The sequence below is a fragment of the Labeo rohita genome, chromosome 10, assembly GCF_022985175.1.
Source record: "Labeo rohita strain BAU-BD-2019 chromosome 10, IGBB_LRoh.1.0, whole genome shotgun sequence".
Lineage (NCBI taxonomy): Eukaryota > Metazoa > Chordata > Actinopteri > Cypriniformes > Cyprinidae > Labeo > Labeo rohita.
The window spans coordinates 20,770,984-20,790,166 of record NC_066878.1 but is presented as its reverse complement, the minus strand read 5'-3'; the positions used below and the strand labels follow the sequence as shown (position 1 = coordinate 20,790,166).

At 42.4% G+C, this 19,183-nt stretch overlaps 1 protein-coding gene across 1 annotated transcript; it reads left to right on the top strand.

Moving 5' to 3' along the window:
* Positions 1-494: 494 nt before the first annotated feature.
* Positions 495-1,682, top strand: LOC127172615 (integumentary mucin C.1-like). Its single transcript, XM_051121971.1, has 3 exons — positions 495-575; positions 751-811; positions 912-1,682. The coding sequence occupies exons 2-3, from the start codon at positions 752-754 to the stop codon at positions 1,488-1,490; spliced, it is 639 nt and encodes a 212-aa protein (XP_050977928.1). The 5' UTR covers positions 495-575; position 751; the 3' UTR covers positions 1,491-1,682.
* Positions 1,683-19,183: the final 17,501 nt, after the last annotated feature.

The following is a 19,183-nucleotide window of genomic DNA, read 5'->3' as shown; positions in this document are numbered from 1 at the left end:
GACCCTTGTGACCTTGTGTCATGGTCAATATGTTACTTAAAATCTGATAAATGTTTATTTCCATTTTATGACAAGGCAAGGTTTTTTTTTTTTTTTTTTTTTTTTTTTTACTGTAAAACATTTCTTTCCCCTAATCCTAAACCTTTCCCTCACACAATAAATTATAATAAATTATGTATGTATAATAATTTTTGGTCCCTATGAGGAAACAAGCTTATAAATATATAAGATTGTTTCCTCAATGGGACCAAAAATTGTACACAAGTATACACAGATTATGTTTAAGTTCTGAGAAGTTGGTAAATTGAAAGAGCAGCAGGTGTTTTATAAACAATGCAGTGATGCAGTGTTGTGTAATTTACACTCTCGTTTGGATTACTACACACAGATTTTGCAGTTTGGTAGAGACCCGGAAGCTGCACTAATGTTTCCTTGTCACGTCATTATCACAGGAATTCACTGGACCAAGCCCTGGTTTATTCACATCCATCCAGTATTTAAGGCACAGTACCACAGATGTCAGAGTAAATACAGACTGTCACATTACAATAACTGGACAAGAACATCTGCGCAAGGTAAACCATTCGTATCTGTGTTATGTTGTTTAATGTTATGTTTATGGCTTTTTAATTTATCTTTATTAGTAGTAACTGAATAATCAATGAGTACAAGTAATGTGGTAAACACTATTTGACATAATCAGAGAATAATAGTTTCACATTAGGTTCTTTTGGTGCATTTATTTTGCAGGATGAAGACATTACATGCAATGCTACTGATGTTGTTTGTTGCATCAGTCTTTTCAAAACCAGTATGTAATATGTTTTTTTTTTAAATGAAGTGTTACTGTTAATAACATACAACATACAGTACTATTATTAATAAAAATTGTCAACTGTTTAAATCCTCAGTTTCCTTTGCGCAGAAGATTTGATTCATCAGAATCTGTGCAATCTAGATTCAGTTCAGAGGAAAATGATTCAAGCAGAGGAGACAGGGATGATTCACGGTCCCAAGAGAATTCTGATTCAAACGAATCTAACTCACGTGAATCTTCGGAGGAAGATACCAGAGTTGTGCCAAGCACAAGAAGTCCACCGACCACTCGCAAGACAACAACACCATCAACAACCACTCGCAAGACAACAACAACCACTCTTGAGACAACCACACCATCAACGACCACTGACATGACAACATCATCAATGACCACTGACGTGACAACATCATCAACGACCACTGACGTGACAACATCATCAACGCCCACTGACGTGACAACAACATCAACGCCCACTGACGTGACAACATCATCAACGCCCACTGACATGACAACATCATCAACGACCACTGACATGACAACATTATCAGTGACCACTGACATGACAACATCATCAACGCCCACTGACATGACAACATCATCAGTGACCACTGACATGACAACATCATCAACACCCACTGACATGACAGCAACACCATCAACGGGAACATAGACAACATGACCACTGACACAACAACACCCTCAACTATCACAACACAAGAAATCACACACTGTGTTAATGAAACAAGAGGTGATAATGATAATGTTGTTATAATATATTGCAGTACTTCTAATTAATCATCTTTTCATGCAAAACATACTAACTAAATAGGTGAATGTTTAAAGATGTACAATTCATTACAGTTTATAAGGTCTTGAATGAATATAGGTTATATACAGGTTTTAAGTGCATATTTAGAATAAAAATATTTAAAATGCAATTGTCACAGCAGTTTTATGATTTCACACTCTTTAATATTATTTAAAAAAAAATCCTTTTTTCCCAAGGCGTTTTATTATTGGTAGTACTTTGTCTGAAGTAAGAAAATGTGATTTACATTATCTGCATATTGCAGTAAGAGTTCAGTATATTTTTTTACTGTTTCAGTAACCAAATAAATTATTAGGGTTTTAAGCACGTAATGCTGAAACCATATTGTAATCAATCTACACAGCGATCTCCATCTAAAACTGATTGTGCAGACCAAACCGTAAGTCATACAGACTTGAAACTTGGAGGGATGTTAGTACTCACACCACTGACAACGTCACCAAGGCTTACCCCAGTCAGCCTGATGGAGATGCTACAGCGATCAAAATTAAGAAATCGCTTTGCTTATGAGTCCTAAACCATCAGTCACAGGCTCAAATGTCTTATGTCATTGGAATCCAGATCATGAGCCAGACGAAGTTTTTGCATTCTTCGAAAACCTACTTTTTTCACCCAGTCAGAACCAAAACAGTGCAGCAGGAATCTCTAGAGAGTGAATATCAATTATTATAAAAAAAAGTTGAACTTTTGAGCTCAATCTGAGGTCATAGGGAAAAAATGCAGAGTTTGGCCAGTTGGTGGCGCTATAAGAGGGAAAAAAAATGGCAATAACCGCGCAACTATTTGTCTTTTAAACATGAAAACCGGTGTGCACAGGCCTGGTCCGAACTGCTACAAGTGTCTATAAGGACATTTGTGTTTTCTCAAAAAACATGGCTGCCATTGGTCAACGAAGTTTGAGCATCTGTTAGACAAGGTTAACAAAGGCCGATGAGAACGAAATTCGACTCACGGCCCGAATGGTCTGAGAGAAATTTGAAAGAAATTAGCCACTGGGTAGTAAAATCACATTTTCCAAGGGCAAAAATGACTGTACATTATGTGTTTTTTTTGCACATACACGCAATATTTGTATCATATGATAGAACTCCTTATTCTGTACCCCACTTTGCCTCTAGAACTGCTGTCAATTAAATTGTTTGTTAAATTACTAAGAATATGTAAAAAACCTACTTTTGTGAACTAGTCCTAGGTTTTCCTGGAAAAATTCAATTCAACTCAAATTTATTTGTATAGCGCTTTTCACGATACATATTGTTGCAAAGCAACTTTAAAGCAAACTAAAGTTTTTACAATATATTTAGTAGTAGCTTACTAGTGGTGACTATGTCAAGTTTGATGTACATATGGCAGAGATGTATGGTAAAGATCAATTAATGACGTAATCAAACAGACAAAGAACACTATAAATTAGTAGCAAAATTCGGTAGTGCTGTATGTTGTTTCAGGGTTGGCATCATCTGAAGTCCTCTGAGGGGTTGACATCATATCTTCTTAAGTGTTTTGGATCCAGACTGAAGCCTGTGAATTCCTAGTTACCACGAGAGGTCAATCCCATGGCAGAAACAGAGAACAAATAGGAACATAATTAGCATAGCTGCTGTTCAAACCAAGCAAAGAAAGATTTGTTCAAGATTAATAATGTGCATTTGATCAGATATAACTGCAGTCGAAGTTTATGAGATGCATTATTTGAATGCTTGGCTGAAAAGAAGCGTCTTTCATCTAGATTTAAACAGAGAGAGTGTGTCCGAACCCCGAACGTTATCAGGAAGGTTATTCCAGAGTTTGGGAGCCAAATGCGAAAAAGCTCTACCTCCTTTAGTGGACTTTGCCCTCCTAGGAACTACCAAAAGTCCAGAGTTTTACAACCTTAGGGAGCATGATGGATTGTAGCGTGGTAGAAGACTAGTTAGGTACGCAGGAGCTAAACCGTTAAGGGCCTTATAGGTAAGAAGTAATATTTTGTAGCTGATGCGGAACCTAATAGGTAGCCAATTTGAAATTGGGGTAATATGATCATATTTTCTTGACCTGGTAAGGACTCTAGCAGCTGCATTTTGGACTATCTGTAGCTTGTTTATTGAAGATGCAGGACAACCACCTAGTAGTGCATTACAATAGTCCAGTCTAGAGGTCATGAATGCATGAACTAGCTTTTCTGCATCAGAAACAGGTAACATGTTTTGTAGCTTGGCAATGTTTCTAAGACGGAAGAATGCTGTTGTAACATGAGAAATATTTTTAAGAGACAAGTTACAGTCTAATATAACACCCAGACTTTTGACTGTTGTGGAAGTATCAGTAAATCAGTCTAGTTGTAGATTGTAAGCCAAGAGATTCTGTGTACTGTTTTTTGGTCCAATAAGTAATATCTCTGTCTTATCTGAATTTAATAAGAGAAAATTATTGGTCATCCAATCTTTTACATTTTTAACACACTCTGTTAACTTCGATAATTTAGAAGTTTCATCTGGTTTTGTTGAGATATATAGTTGAGTATCATCAGTATAACAATGAAAACTAATCCCGTATTTTCTAATAATATTACCAAGGGATGGCATGTATATTGAAAATAGCAGAGGACCTAGGACAGATCCTTGTGGCACTCCATACTTCACTGGCGATAACTGAGATGACTCCCCATTTAAATAAACAAAGTGGTAGCAATCAGACGGGTAGGATCTAAACCATCTTAAAGCCTGCCCTTGGATACCCGCATAGTTTTGTAGTCGATCTATTAGTATGTCATGATCTATAGTGTCAAACGCAGCACTAAGATCAAGTAAAACTAGCAATGAGATGCAGCCTTGGTCTGATGCAACAAGCAAGTCATTCGTTATTTTAAAAAGTGCAGTTTCTGTGCTATGATGGGGCCTGAAACCTGACTGAAATTCTTCATAGATATAATTTTTTTGCAAGAAGGAGCACATTTGAGCAGATACAACTTTCTCTACAATTTTAGACATAAACGGAAGATTAGAAATGGGTCTGTAATTTACCAGTTCACTAGGATCTAGTTGTGGTTTCTTAATAAGAGGCTTAATAACTGCCAGCTTGAATGGTTTTGGGATGTGACCTAAAGATAACGATGAGTTGATAATGTTGAGAAGCGTTTCTTCTACTACAGGTAACAATTCTTTCAGTAATTTAGTGGGTACGGGATCTAATAGTGATGAGTTTATTTAGCTTTTCCTGTCTTTCCTGTATTAGATTCAGTAGAATCTACAATGGTTATTGTATTTCTGATGATATCTATTTTATCAGTGAAGAAATTCATAAAGTCATTACTATTAAACTGTAAGGTAATATTTAGATGGGGTGGCGTCTGATTATTTGTTAATCTAGCCACTGTGCTAAATAAAAACCTTGGATTGTTTTGGTTATTTTCTATAAGTTTGCAGATATGCTCAGCCCTGGCAGCTTTTAAAGCCTGTCTATATCTGGACATACTGTTTTTCCATACAATTCTAAAAACGTCCAAGTTAGTTTTTTTTTTTTCCATTTGCGCTCAAGATTACAAGTTTCTTTTTCGAGAGAATGGGTAATACTGTTTGCCTCACGCAGTGCAACACATCTCCTTTGCATAGAGTTGATCAGGTTGTTGATTGTGGCCTGTGGAATGTTGGTCCACTCCTCTTCAATGGCTGTGCGAAGTTGCTGGATGTTGGCAGGAACTGGAACATGCTGTTGTATACGCCGATCCAGGGCATCCCAAACATCTTTAATGAGTAACATGTCCGGTGAGTATGCTGGCCATGCAAGAATTGGGATGTTTTCAGCTTCCAGGAATTATGTACAGATCCTTGCAACATGGGCCAGTGCATTATCATGCTGCAACATGAGGTGATGGCCATGGATGAATGGCACAACAGTGGGCCTCAGGATCTCGTCACGGTATCTCTGTGCATTCAAAATGCCATCAATAAAATACACCTGTGTTTGTTGTCCATAACATACGCCTGCCCATACCATAACCCCACCGCCACCATGGGCCACTCGATCCACAACGTTGACATCAGCAAACCGCTCACCCACACGATGCCATACACGCTGTCTGCCATCTGCCCTGTACAGTGAAAACCGGGATTCATCCGTGAAGAGAACACCTCTCCAAAGTGCCAGACGCCATTGAATGTGAGCATTTGCCCACTCAAGTCCGTTACGATGACGAACTGCAGTCAGGTCAACACCCCGATGAGGATGAAGGTGAAGGTGAAGATGCTGGATGTGGAGGTCCTGGGCTGGTGTGGTTACACGTGGTCTGTGGTTGTGAGGCCGGTTGGATGTACTGCCAAATTATTTGAAACGCCTTTGGAGACGGCTTATGATAGAGAAATGAACATTCAATTCACGGGCAACAGCTCTGGTAGACATTCCTGCAGTCGGAATGCCAATTGCACGCTCCCTCAAAATTTGCAACATCTGTGGCATTGTGCTGTGTGATAAAACTGCACATTTTAGAGTGGCCTTTTATTGTGGCCAGCCTAAAGCACACCTGTGCAATAATCATGCTGTCTAATCAGCATCTTGATATGCCACACCTGTGAGGTGGATGGATTATCTCGGCAAAGGAGAAGTGCTCACTAACACAGATTTAGATAGATTTGTGAACAATTTTTGAGAGAAATAGGCCTTTTGTGTGCATAGAAAAAGTTTTAGATCTTTGAGTTCAGCTTATGAAAAATGGGGGCAAAAACAAAAGTGTTGCGTTTATAATTTTGGTCAGTGTAGTTATGGTGAAGTCTTTAGTATTTAAGTTTTTAAATACTTTTTGGGGACACTGTATAAAAATAGTATCATGAGATTGATGTATGATCTCTTTATAGGAACAGCACATCATGAAATGTAAATTTGCTCAGTCTCATTTTGTCTTTTGGAAAACCTCCTTTCTTCCTTCAACAGACAGGTTGCCCTATCACGATGATGTTTAGTGCCATGTTAAAAAAAAAAAAAAAATCTTAAATTATGAGATTAAAGTCATAGTATTTTGAGAATTCAAAATTATGGGAATTAAATTGTAGCAATTAAAGTTATAATATTTTGAAAAATGTCCTCTGATTTTATCTCTAGCACACAGAATGCAGTTGGGTGTGAGTTTCCCCCGCTCTAGTCAGGGTCTGCCATTAGGGCCCGAGCACCAGTGGTGTGAGGAGCCTATTGGAATTGCTCAGATTCTTCTTCTTCTCCAAAATAAATTGGATTTTTGAGAGCCTAAACATGCTCGAAAACTAATGAAACTTTACACACACACCAAAAAGTGGTGAAAATTTGATCTGATATGGGTTTCAGAATTGGGTGTGTCAAAATGGCTTGATAGCGCTACCTATAAAATTTCAACGAAGTGCCCCTCGAGCTATGTTTCACGTACATGTACAAAATTTGGTAGAAAATTTGGGGTTGCACAAGCCAGTGCACTCTCAGTGCCAGTCCCAAGCCCAGCCAAGTGGGGAGGGTTGCATCAGGAAGGGCATCCGCTGTAAAACCTGTGCCAAATTAAACATGTTGATCATAAACCATATGTTCATACCGAATCGGTCGTGGCCCGGGTTAATAACGACCGCCACAGGTACTGCTACCTGCCACAGAGGTGATGAGGAGGTGATGGGTAGGTACAGTGTCAAGGAAAGGAATGCAGAAGGGCAGATGGTGGTAGATTTTGCAAAAAGAATGGAAATGGCAGTGATAAACACATATTTTAAGAAGAAGGAGGAGCACAGGGTGAACTATAAGAGTGGAAGAAGGTGCACACAGGTGGACTATGTCCTGTGCAGAAGATGCAACCTGAAGCAGATCAAAGACTGTTAGGTGGTGGCAGGGAATTGTGTAGCTAGACAGCATCGGATGGTAGTTTGTAGGATGACTTTGGAGGTGAAGAGAAAGAGTGAGGACTGTTCCAAGGTTAAAATGGTGGAAGTTAAAGGAGGAAAAATGTGTGAATTTCAGGGAAGAGGTGAGACAGGCACTCGGTGGTGGTGAAGAGTTACAGAGTGATTGGGTGACCACTGCAGAGGTGGTGAGGGAGACAGCTAGAAAGGTACTTGGTATGACATCTGGACAGAGAAAGGAAGACAAAGGAAGACAAAGAGGCTTGGTGGTGGAATGAGGAAGTACAGGAAAGCATAAGGAAAAGGAAATTAGCGAAAAAGAATTGGGATATTCAGAAAGATAAAGAAAGTAGTCAGAAGTACAAGGAGATGCAGCACAAAGCAAAGAAAGAGGTGGCGAAAGCTAAGGAAAAAGCGTATGACAAGCTGTATGAGAAGCTAAACACTGAGGAAGGGGAAAACGAACTGTACCGATTGGTTAGACAGAGGGATAGAGCTGGGAAGGATGTGATGGTTACATGTGAGAGGTTAGGGTGATAAAGGATCCAGTTGGAGATGTGCTGAAAAGTGAGGAGATTGTGTTGAGAAGGTGGATGGAGTATTTTGAGGAACTGATGAATGTAGAAAATGAAAGAGAGAGAAGGTTGGGTGATGTGGAAATAGTGAATCAGGAAGTCCAGAGAATTAGTGAGGATGAAGTGAGGGCAGCTATGAAAAGAATGAAAAGTGGAAAGGCGGTTGGTCCAGATGAGATACCAGTGGAGGCATGGAGATGCTTAGGAGAGATGGCAGTGAAGTTTTTAACCCGGTTGTTCAATGAAATTTTGGAAAGTGTGAGCATGCCTGAAGAGTGGAGAAGAAGTGTACTGGTACCAATCTATAAGAACAAAGGAGATGTGCAGTGCTGCAGTAACTACAGGGGCATAAAGTTGATCAGCCACACAATGAAGTTATGGGAAAGGGTAGTGGAAGCCCGACTGAGAGGACAGGTGATGATCTGTGAGCAGCAGTATGGGTTCGTACCAGGGAAGAGCACTACAGATGCAATATTTGCTTTAAGAGTGTTGTTGGAGAAGTACAGAGAAGGCCAGAAAGAGTTGCATTGCGTGTTTGTGGATTTAGAGAAGGCTTATGACAGGAGTCTGAGAAGGGTGTGGCAGAGAAGTATGTGAGGTTGATGCAGGATATGTATGAGGACAGTGTGACAGCAGTGAGGTGTGCAGCAGGAATGACTGACTGGTTCAAGGTGAAGGTGGGATTGCATCAAGAATCTGCTCTTAGCTCTTTGTTTTTTGCAATGGTGATGGACAGGTTGATGAATAGGATCAGGGAGGAACCACCATGGATTAGGATGTTTGCAGATGATATTGTGATTTGTAGCGAGAGTAGGGAACAGGTGGAGATGAGTTTAAAGAGGTGGAGGTATGCACTGGACAGAAGGGGAATGAAAGTCAGTAGGAGCAAGATAGAGTATATGTGCATAAATGGGAGAGAGGGAAGCAGAACGGTGCAGTTACAAGGAGCAGATGTGTTCAAGGTAGATGAGTTTAAATATTTGGGGTCAGTTGTCCAAAGTAATGGAGAGTGTGGTAGAGAAGTAAAGAAGAGAGTGTAGGCAGGGTGGAGTGGGTGGAGAAGAGTGCCAGGAGTGATATGTGATAGAAGGGTACCTGCAAGGGTGAAAGGGAAAGTTTACAAGACCGTAGTAAGACCAGCGATGTTTTATGGCTTGGAGGTGGTATTACAACAAACGAGTCTGGATTCAAATGCACGATGCAAAGTAACAGTTTATTGACAATAATTAGATTACAGTCCACACGTGGGTCAGGAAGCTGGTCGAGCACGGGTGGAGAGAGGCTGGTGTCACAGGGAGCAGCAGGCAACCAAACGCCGACAGATTGGAGCAGGAGACGACGAGGAAGGGAACCGGAATCCTAAACCGGATGACACGAAGAGTGGAAGTACATCCAAGGAGAGCGACAACAACCAGACGATCTGACAACAGGAGACAAACAGAGCTGATCTTAAATAGCGGTGTTAACGAGCCGCAGCTGAACCTGCTCAGCTCGTCAACGAAGCCCAGCCACGCCCACACTCACACACACAGACACAGCAAGGAAGAGTAAGTAAACCCATGAACCGTGACAGTACCCCTCCCCCTAGGAGCGCCTCCCGGCGCTCCCAGAGGAACCTACCCGTAGATTGTAATCATCAATAAGGGAGTGATCCAGAATGTCCCTGGCCGGAACCCAACTTCTCTCCTCTGGACCGTAACCCTCCCAGTCCACCAAGTACTGAATTCCACGTCCCCTCCGCCTCGAGTCCAGAATGCGACGGACCGAATAAGTAAGTTCCCCATCTACGAGACGTGGCGGTGGAGGAACCGGGGCAGGCGGATTAATGGGAGAACGAAAGACGGTCTTGATTTTAGAAACGTGAAAAACGGGATGAATTCTCCTGTACGCTGGAGGAAGTTTGAGGCGGACTGCCACTGGACTAATGATTTTAGTGACAGTGAAAGGGCCTATGAATTTGGTTGCTAGTTTGTTACAGATGGAGGGAAGCGGAATGTTCCTGGAAGAAAGCCACATTTTTTGACCAACGACGTAAACGGGAGCCTCAGACTGGTGGCGATCGGCTTGAGCCTTGGTGCGCCCCCACCTGGAGAAGAGTCTCTCGGGCTCTTCTCCAAGTGCGATGGCACCTCTGAACAAAGGCGTGGGCGGAGGGGACCGCGACTTCGGAATTCAGACTGGGAAAAATAGGTGGCTGGTAACCTAAACTACACTCAAACGGTGAGAGGCCTGTGGACGAAACTGGTAACGAGTTATGTGCGTACTCAACCCATGAGAGCTGTTGGCTCCAGGAAGACGGATTCTGGGAGACCAAACACAGCAACACTCTTTCGAGATCCTGATTGGCTCTCTCAGTCTGCCCGTTGCTCTGAGGGTGGAAACCCGAGGACAGACTAACACTCGCCCCCAACAGACGACAAAACTCCCTCCAAAACTTGGAAATAAACTGGGGACCCCTGTCAGAGACCACGTCCATCGGGAGGCCATGAATGCGAAAGACGTGATCAACGACAGTAGCCGTTGTCTCCTTGGCAGAAGGTAATTTGGGCAAGGGAATAAAATGAGCCGCCTTCGAGAACCGGTCCACAATGGTCAAAACAACCGTATTACCCTGGGAGGGTGGGAGACCGGAAACGAAATCGAGAGCGATGTGGGACCAGGGTCTCGAAGAGACTGACAACGGCTGGAGTAACCCCTCCGGAGGACGACTGGAAGTCTTAGCACGCGCACAGACTGAACAAGCCAAAACAAACTCTCGAGTGTCGCGGGCCAAAGAAGACCACCAGAACCGTTGTTTAACCAGAAACTTAGTGCGATTAATTCCTGGATGGCAAGCCACCTTAGAACAATGAGCCCATTGAATAACGTCGGACCGTAAATTCTCCGGCACAAACAAACGACTCGGTGGGCACCCGGACGGGGGCGTTAGCCCTTCTAAGGCTGCGCGGACCTTAGTTTCCACCTCCCAAGTGAGGGCAGAAATAACCAGCCCCTCAGGAATGATGCGCTCGGGAGTGGAAAAACGTTCCGAATGATCGAAAACTCGAGAAAGTGCATCGGGCTTGATGTTTTTAGACCCCGGACGATAAGAGATGGAAAAATCAAAACGACCGAAAAAAAGGGCCCACCGAGCCTGTCTGGAGTTAAGACGTTTGGCAGACCTGATGTACTCGAGGTTCTTATGATCGGTCCAGACGATGAAGGGCACCCCCGAACCCTCTAACCAATGACGCCATTCCTCCAACTCTAGCTTAACCGCCAACAGCTCTCTGTTACCAATATCGTAATTACGCTCTGAAGACAACATACGATGAGAAAAGAACGCGCAGGGGTGCATCTTGTTGTCCGAGGGAGAGCGCTGGGAAAGAACCGCACCTACCCCCACCTCTGATGCGTCAATCTCCACCACATACTGACGTGTGGGATCAGGGGCAACAAGAATGGGAGCCGAAACGAAGCGGCTCTTTAGGTTGGAAAATGCAACGTTGGCGGCATCAGACCACCTGAACGTCGTCCTGGAGGAGGTTAAGGCAGTCAGAGGGGCGGCTAGTTGGCTGAAATTGCGAATAAAACGCCGGTAAAAATTAGCGAACCCCAGAAACCTCTGCAGGGCCTTGCGGGAATCAGGGGTTGGCCAATCCACCACAGCCTTAACCTTGTCGGGATCCATGCGAATTCCCTCGGACGAGACGATATACCCCAGAAAAGAAACGGACTGTGCATAAAAAACGCATTTCTCCGCCTTGACAAAAAGCCCATTCTCTAGCAGCCTCTGGAGCACTCGCCTGACGTGCTGAACGTGTTCCTGGAGAGAAGAAGAAAAAATCAATATGTCGTCCAGGTAGACATAAATGAAACGGTCGACCATATCTCTCAGCACGTCATTAACGAGAGCCTGAAAGACCGCGGGCGAATTGGACAGCCCAAAGGGCATCACCAGGTATTCAATGTGCCCCCTGGGGGTGTTAAAAGCGGTCTTCCACTCATCCCCCTCCCTGATGCGAACCAGATGATAGGCATTGTGCAAATCCAATTTGGAAAAAACGGATGCTCCCTGCAACCTCTCGAAAGCTGAAGACATCAACGGCAAAGGATAAGTATTCTTAACCGTGATGCTGTTCAGCCCTCCGGGAGTCAATACAAGGCCGCAAGGAGCCATCCTTCTTTTTAACAAAAAAGAAACCTGCCCCAGCGGGAGAAGAGGAAGGATGAATGAGCCCGGCTGCCAGAGAATCAGAAATGTATTTCTCCATGGCCTCCCTTTCTGGAACAGAAAGCGAGTATAATTTGCCCTTAGGCGGAGACATACCTGGCAATAACTCTATGGCACAGTCATAGGGACGATGCGGAGGGAGAGAAGCAGCCCTGGACTTACTGAACACTTCCTTCAGGTCGAGGTACTCCGTAGGCACGTTTGACAGGTTCACCGACTCTTCCTGCAACAGAGAACGAGACACAGAAGGATAGGCAGACACAAGACAGTTAGAAAAACACGACTCCCCCCATGAAGATATGGAGTCTTGACCCCAATCCACTTTGGGATTGTGACGAACCAGCCAAGGATGACCCAAAACGACCGGAACCAAGGGAGAAGTAATGAGGAGGAAGGTGAGCTCCTCCTTGTGGTTGCCGGAGGTAATCATAGTGATAGGAGCAGTAGTGTGAGTGATGGAAGGAAGCGACTGTCCGTTTAAAGCGTTGACCGAAATCCGAAGGGTGAGGGGAATTATGGGTATGTGCAATTGATGAGCAAAAGTCCAGTCCATAAAATTACCTTCCGCCCCAGAGTCCAATAAGGCCTTACAGCTGTGGAGTTCGGTCGCCCACTGCAGTCTCACCGGAAGGAGAGTCGTAGACGAGGGGTCGCTCCGAGATAGACCGCCCGACAGTAACCCTCGTCCTACTGTCGGGCCCGATCTTTTAACGGCCAGGTAGCCAGTAAATGGCCCACAGCACCACAGTACAAACAGAGGCCCCTTGATCTTCTTCTCTCCCTCTCCTCCCGGGAGAGCCGAGCTCTACCCACCTGCATGGGTTTGTGTTCGAAAACGGGACTGACCGTGTTACTGGCTGCGCAAACAGGATGCACAGGAAACTCCGATACAGAGGACAGATGAGTCAGCTGATCGCGACGCTGAAGTCAGGAGTCCACTCGAAGTGCTAAGGAAATCAGTCCATCCAAATCAGTAGGTAATTCCAAAGCAAATATCTCCTTTTGAACACGGTCAGCCAACCCATGCAGGAACATGTCCCACTGCGCCGCCTCGTTCCACTTGCACTCGGCAGCCAGTGTGCGGAACTCGATCGAATAATCTGAGACGGAACGATCCCCCTGACGTAAATCCACCAGCACACTGGCTGCCTCGCGACCCAAGACAGCACGATCGAATACCCGTCTCATCTCCTCCGACAGCGATTGGAACGAGGCACAGCACGGGTGTTGATTTTCCCACACCGCCGTCCCCCACTGAGCAGCACGCCCAGAGAGCAGCGTAATCACCAACGCCACCTTCGAGCGTTCTGAAGCAAACGTAACCGGCTGCAGCGAGAAATACATGGAACATTTAGTTAGAAACGCTCTGCAAAGATTGGGCTCACCAGCGTAAACCTCGGCGTGAGAAGTCGAGGCTCGTGGTGAGTGTTGCGATTCTCTGGAACAGAAGGGGGAGGCGGTGGTGGGGAGGGCGCAGTGGGCGATCGCAGTTGTTGAAGTTGGGTAGTGAGCTCGGACACCTGTGACACCAACGCTTGTACGGCTAGACCGGTAGCCATCATTTGTTCGTCCTGTCGATCCATACGGGCGTTGTTGGCTGTCAAAATGTCCCGCAGTGTAGGTGCATCTGCTGAATCCATAATGACGGTCAGATCATTCTGTTACAACAAACGAGTCTGGATTCAAATGCACGATGCAAAGTAACAGTTTATTGACAATAATTAGATTATAATCCACACATGGGTCAGGAAGCTGGTTGAGCACGGGTGGAGAGAGGCTGGCGTCACAGGGAGCAGCAGGCAACCGAACGCCGACAGATTGGAGCAGGAGACGACGAGGAAGGGAACCGGAATCCCAAACCGGATGACACGAAGAGTGGAAGTACATCCAAGGAGAGCGACAACAACCAGACGATCTGACAACAGGAGACAAACAGAGCTGATCTTAAATAGCGGTGTTAACGAGCCGCAGCTGAACCTGCTCAGCTCGTCAACGAAGCCCAGCCACACCCACACTCACACACACAGACACAGCAAGGAAGAGTAAGTAAACCCATGAACCGTGACAGGTGGTGGCACTGACAAAAAGACAGGAGAAGGAGCTGGAGGTGGCAGAGTTAAAGATGCTGCGATTTTCTTTCGGAGTGACAAGGATGGACAGGATCAAAAATGAGTATATTAGAGGGACAGCACAGGTAGGACAGTTGGTAGACAAAGTGAGAGAGACAAGACTAAGATGGTTTGGGCATGTGCAGAGAAGGGATGAGGGGTATGTTGGGAGAAAAGGGTTGAGGATGGAGCCACTGGGCAGGAGGAGAAGAGGAAGACCAAAGAGGAGGTTCGTGAATGTGGTGATGGAGGACATGCGGGTGGTTGGTGTTAGAGAGGAAGACGTAGAAGACAGAGCAAAATGGAGACAGATGATCATTAGGAGTCGCTAGAAGAAAGAAGAAGAAGAAGTATTTAAACAAACTCCTCCTAGAGATTTAAACAGATCAACACCAAATTTGGTCAGTGTAATCTAAAGCCCTTAGAGACGTTAAATTGTGAAGATCTTGAGTTTTCGTAGAAGGGCATGTCTGTGGGGGCCTGACAAATTTTGATGTTTCACCATGGGAATAGAAAGTGTTGTAGCTTAGCCATACAATGTCAGATCTGCCCCAAACGTCACACGTTCAATGAGTCCTGGCCTGAACAAATCTAAAGACCAATATTCTGTTATAATCATAGCGCCACCTGATGGCAACCGGATACATCATGCTTTGCACTAACTCAAACATACCATGTTAATCTGCACCAAACTTCATATGTTTGATCAAAGTCCTGGCTTGAAGACATCTATATGCCAATCTCTAGTTATAGTCATAGCGCCACCACCCGGTAGCAGGAAGTTTGCCACATATAAATGACTTTGACATATTCCTTTTATATTTATTACTTCTAAAGAATATTGCCCACCGTTTTCCTAAAGCCACCGGGTGGTGGTGAGCCAGGGTGCGAGGACCCTTTCAATGCTGCTTGCAGCTTTAATTATTACTTATAGCTCCATGCTGGCCATCCAGACATTGGGTGACCAAGATAGTTCAGCTGGACCTCCTGGCTTAGGCCAATTTATCATCCTCACACAGACAAGTCGTACATATTATACAGAGATCAAGAGCCTCACTGACTATGAGCAGAGTCATATTGCCCCATTTCAATGCTCAGTTTATTTTATGTTTTCTCTAAGATTATCTAGATAAAGGGAAAGCTTTCTCCACCATTAATGTGTATATAGCAGCTATTTCAGCCTGTCATGTAGGTTTTGGTGAAAAATCGTCAGGCCAGCAACATTTAGAAAGCCATTTTATGAACAGGGCATGCTGTAAATGTAATTTATAGAATTTATCCGTCGATTTAGAAGCTGTTTTTTAACATCCTTTTGAGCCATTAGAAGAAACTGGGTTTAAACATCTCTCTCTTAAAGGGGTCATCGGATGCCCATTTGCCACAAGTTGATATGATTAGTTAGGGTCTTATTGAGAAGTCTATAACATACTTTGGTTCAGATTTCTCAGTGGTAGTGTAAAACAACACCCTTTTACCTTGTCAAAATCAGCCCTTTTCAGAGTGAGCACACTCTAAAACATGCTGGGTTAAAAACAACCCAGTTTGGGTTATTTTGGCAACCCAGCGCTGGGTCAAAAGGGAGTCGGGCTGAATTATTTGACCCAGCATGCTGGGTTGCTTTTTTATGGTTTCAAATTACTACACTGCTAGGCTAAAATGAACCCAAAATTGAGCTAGGGATTAAATCAATAAATCTTATTCATTTTAAAATCACTTTAACACACACAGGATGACTACCAAAATATACATATTTATTAAAAACTGCAACAAGAGAAAACATTCAAAAGCAACATGCATGTGAAAAGAAATGCAGAAAAAGTATGGCATGAGCAGGTACAGAGTTTATAAATGAAACACTGAACATTTGCTGACTACAACGGTTAAGACCAAATTTTACTTTTTTAAATTTTGTATATTGTATAAAACTACTAAACACTATTTTACAATAATTGTACAATCAGTTAATAGTTGTTGTTTTTTTGTTTTGTTTTGTTTTGTTTTACACAAATTATTCTGGCATGACAGTACACTAATAAACCACAACATTAACACTGATGTAATAACATTTAACACAAGCAAATGTGTAAAGTATTGTGAGCATGTGTATGAATGAGTGTGAACTCCATTTCTACTAAACAATGCAGAGCAAGTATTTGACATTTTGTTTTTACAGACTATACACTTACTGTTTGTTTCATAGTCCATGATCACATACAGAACATGCATCACTGCCAATTTTCATTATCTCTTAAAGATAATTGATGTAGTCATGAAGAAGCCTCATCAGCTCAGCAAAGGCGTGCAACATCTTTTACATTATCCAGGGCAGACTCCTCCTTTAAAACCACCATTGCATCAATTTGGGGGAAAGATCATTTCTCCTCTTTGTCCAGCATTCATCCCAGTCACCACCTGTTCTTCATCAGCAGTGTTGGGGGTAACGCATTACAAGTAATGCGAGTTATATAATAATATTACTTTTTTCAAGTAACTAGTAAAGTAACACATTACTGTTGAATTTCTAAGAAATATCTGAGTTACTTTTTCAAATAAGTAACGCCAGTTACTTTTTTCCCCACTTATTGATTGACAAGTCTCCTGTCAGGAAATTGGGAGTAAACATGATGTTACTGTATTCTAGACTAAATGTGAACATGCATTAATTCATCTCACTCACAAAAAACAGATTCAGTATTCCTCAAAATGAATAAAAACAGTGAAATGCAAACTCAGAATATGACGCAACCCTGCAATAATTAAATATGGTAAATAAAACAAGTATCCTTTATGTATTTAATCCCATTTTATTAACCAGTGTTTTTGCTGCTGACCTTCGATGATGAAATTCAACCATACTAATAACCAAAAATTACTTTAGATAAAGTAACATTTGTGCTTCATTTTTTTTAAAGCTTAAGAGTGATCTTCTGCATAAATGTACTTTTTATTCAGCCTGAGGTGAATTCATTTCACTTTTGGTGTAAAAGGGCTTTTACATTAGAATTGTTTTATATTAAAAACAAAGAATCAAGCCCTGCCCAGATTTAAAAAGTAACGCAAAAGTAACGTAACACATTACTTTCCATAAAAAGTAATTAGTTACTTTTTCTGGGAGTAACGCAAAATTGTAATGCATTACTTTTAAAAGTAACTTTCCCCAACACTGTTCATCAGTGGCCTAAAAGAGAAAAACATTTTAAAAAGAAAACATTTAGTTAAAATGTAACCATTTTCAAAAAGAGGTGCATCCAATTCCGTAAGGATAGGTAACTAGACTGTTTTATAATTTCAACCATCTTGTGTGGTTGATTATTGTCTTTGTCTACCACAGTACCTACAATAGCAGACAACGGTAAGATTTATTTTCTAAAAAATAACTCCCATCAATCTTAAAAAATGAAGCACTCTTATATAAATATATATATATATATATATATATATATATATATATATTATGACCTTTACTTGCCTTAAACCATCTTTCCCTCTCTTATGAAAAAGCTGAGAAGATTGCAACCTCACACAAGCAGGCTTCTGTGTCGTAAGTTAGTTTAGATTTTGCAATGAAAAACACAGACATCAGTGGTTTAATTAAAATGGGAACATGTCATCATACTGTTGTTGCATCAAAATGTGAAGTAAACAGGCAGGAGACAACAGAAACATGTATTTTCTCCTATGTCTCTGGCTTTCAACATCCACAAAAAAGCAAACATTCTTTTACTAATAGTCAAAAAAATTGATAATACGGAATTATGACCTTTACTTGCCTTATACCGTCTTTACCTCTCTTCTGAAGAAGCCGAGATGATCGCCTCCTCTCACATGCAGTCTTCTGTGACGTTAACTCCCAGCGCGGGCACAATGAAGACTCAAAGCTCAACAAGTCTGAAATATTACATGCAAAACAATTAGGCTAGTCTTCATTACATGACGCCATTTTCTTTAGGAAACTACTTTCAGTTTAATTGCGAAAAAAGGTTTACGAATTAACAAGTAAGTCTGTTAAAAACCCTCTATTAACAACTAAATCTTCTGTAAATATGACGTTCAAAATTCAAGACGTTGTATTAAAGGTATCTCTTCCGTTCATTTTCCAATAAAAGCTCTTTTCCGACTTTTCCCGCGTTCCATGAAATCTCAAAATACTCCCGGACACACATAATGAATGATGACTTTACATTTTTAATCTTTACTTACCGAAAATCCTCCTTCACTCACTTCCACCTGCAGACGCTGAGAAAATGGCGGCTTCTCGAACTAATGACGTACGGTGAACACATGCATGTGCGTGCTCTCTCTCGGGTCCACGTTCCGGTTATAAATTAAGACCAGTTTTTAACCCAAATTGGGTTAAATCAACCAAGCGTCCTTACCCAGCAGTCTTAACCCAGCATTTGGGTTGAAAAAACAACCCAGCATTTTTTAGAGTGAGCAGTTTTGTTGCATTTGCCTTTAAATGCTAATAAGCTCTGCTTACCCCACCCCTCTCTCCTGTGGACTGATGAGCTGGTCTGTTTACTTCGGCCACATTTAGCTGCACTTAGCCATGGAACTTGCTAACTAGCACATTATTAAGAAAGGCGATTTGCAAAGATGCGTAAAAAACCTTTGTACTCACTCCTGCTGTAGGTGAAGCTGGATCACAAATGTGACCAAGGACCACAAAACCAGTCATAAGTGTCAATTTTTTTAAATTGAGCTTTATACATCATCTGAAAGCTTAATAAATAAGCTTTCCATCGATGTATGGTTTGTTAGGATAGGACAATATTTGGCAGAGATACAACTATTTCAGTATATGGAATCT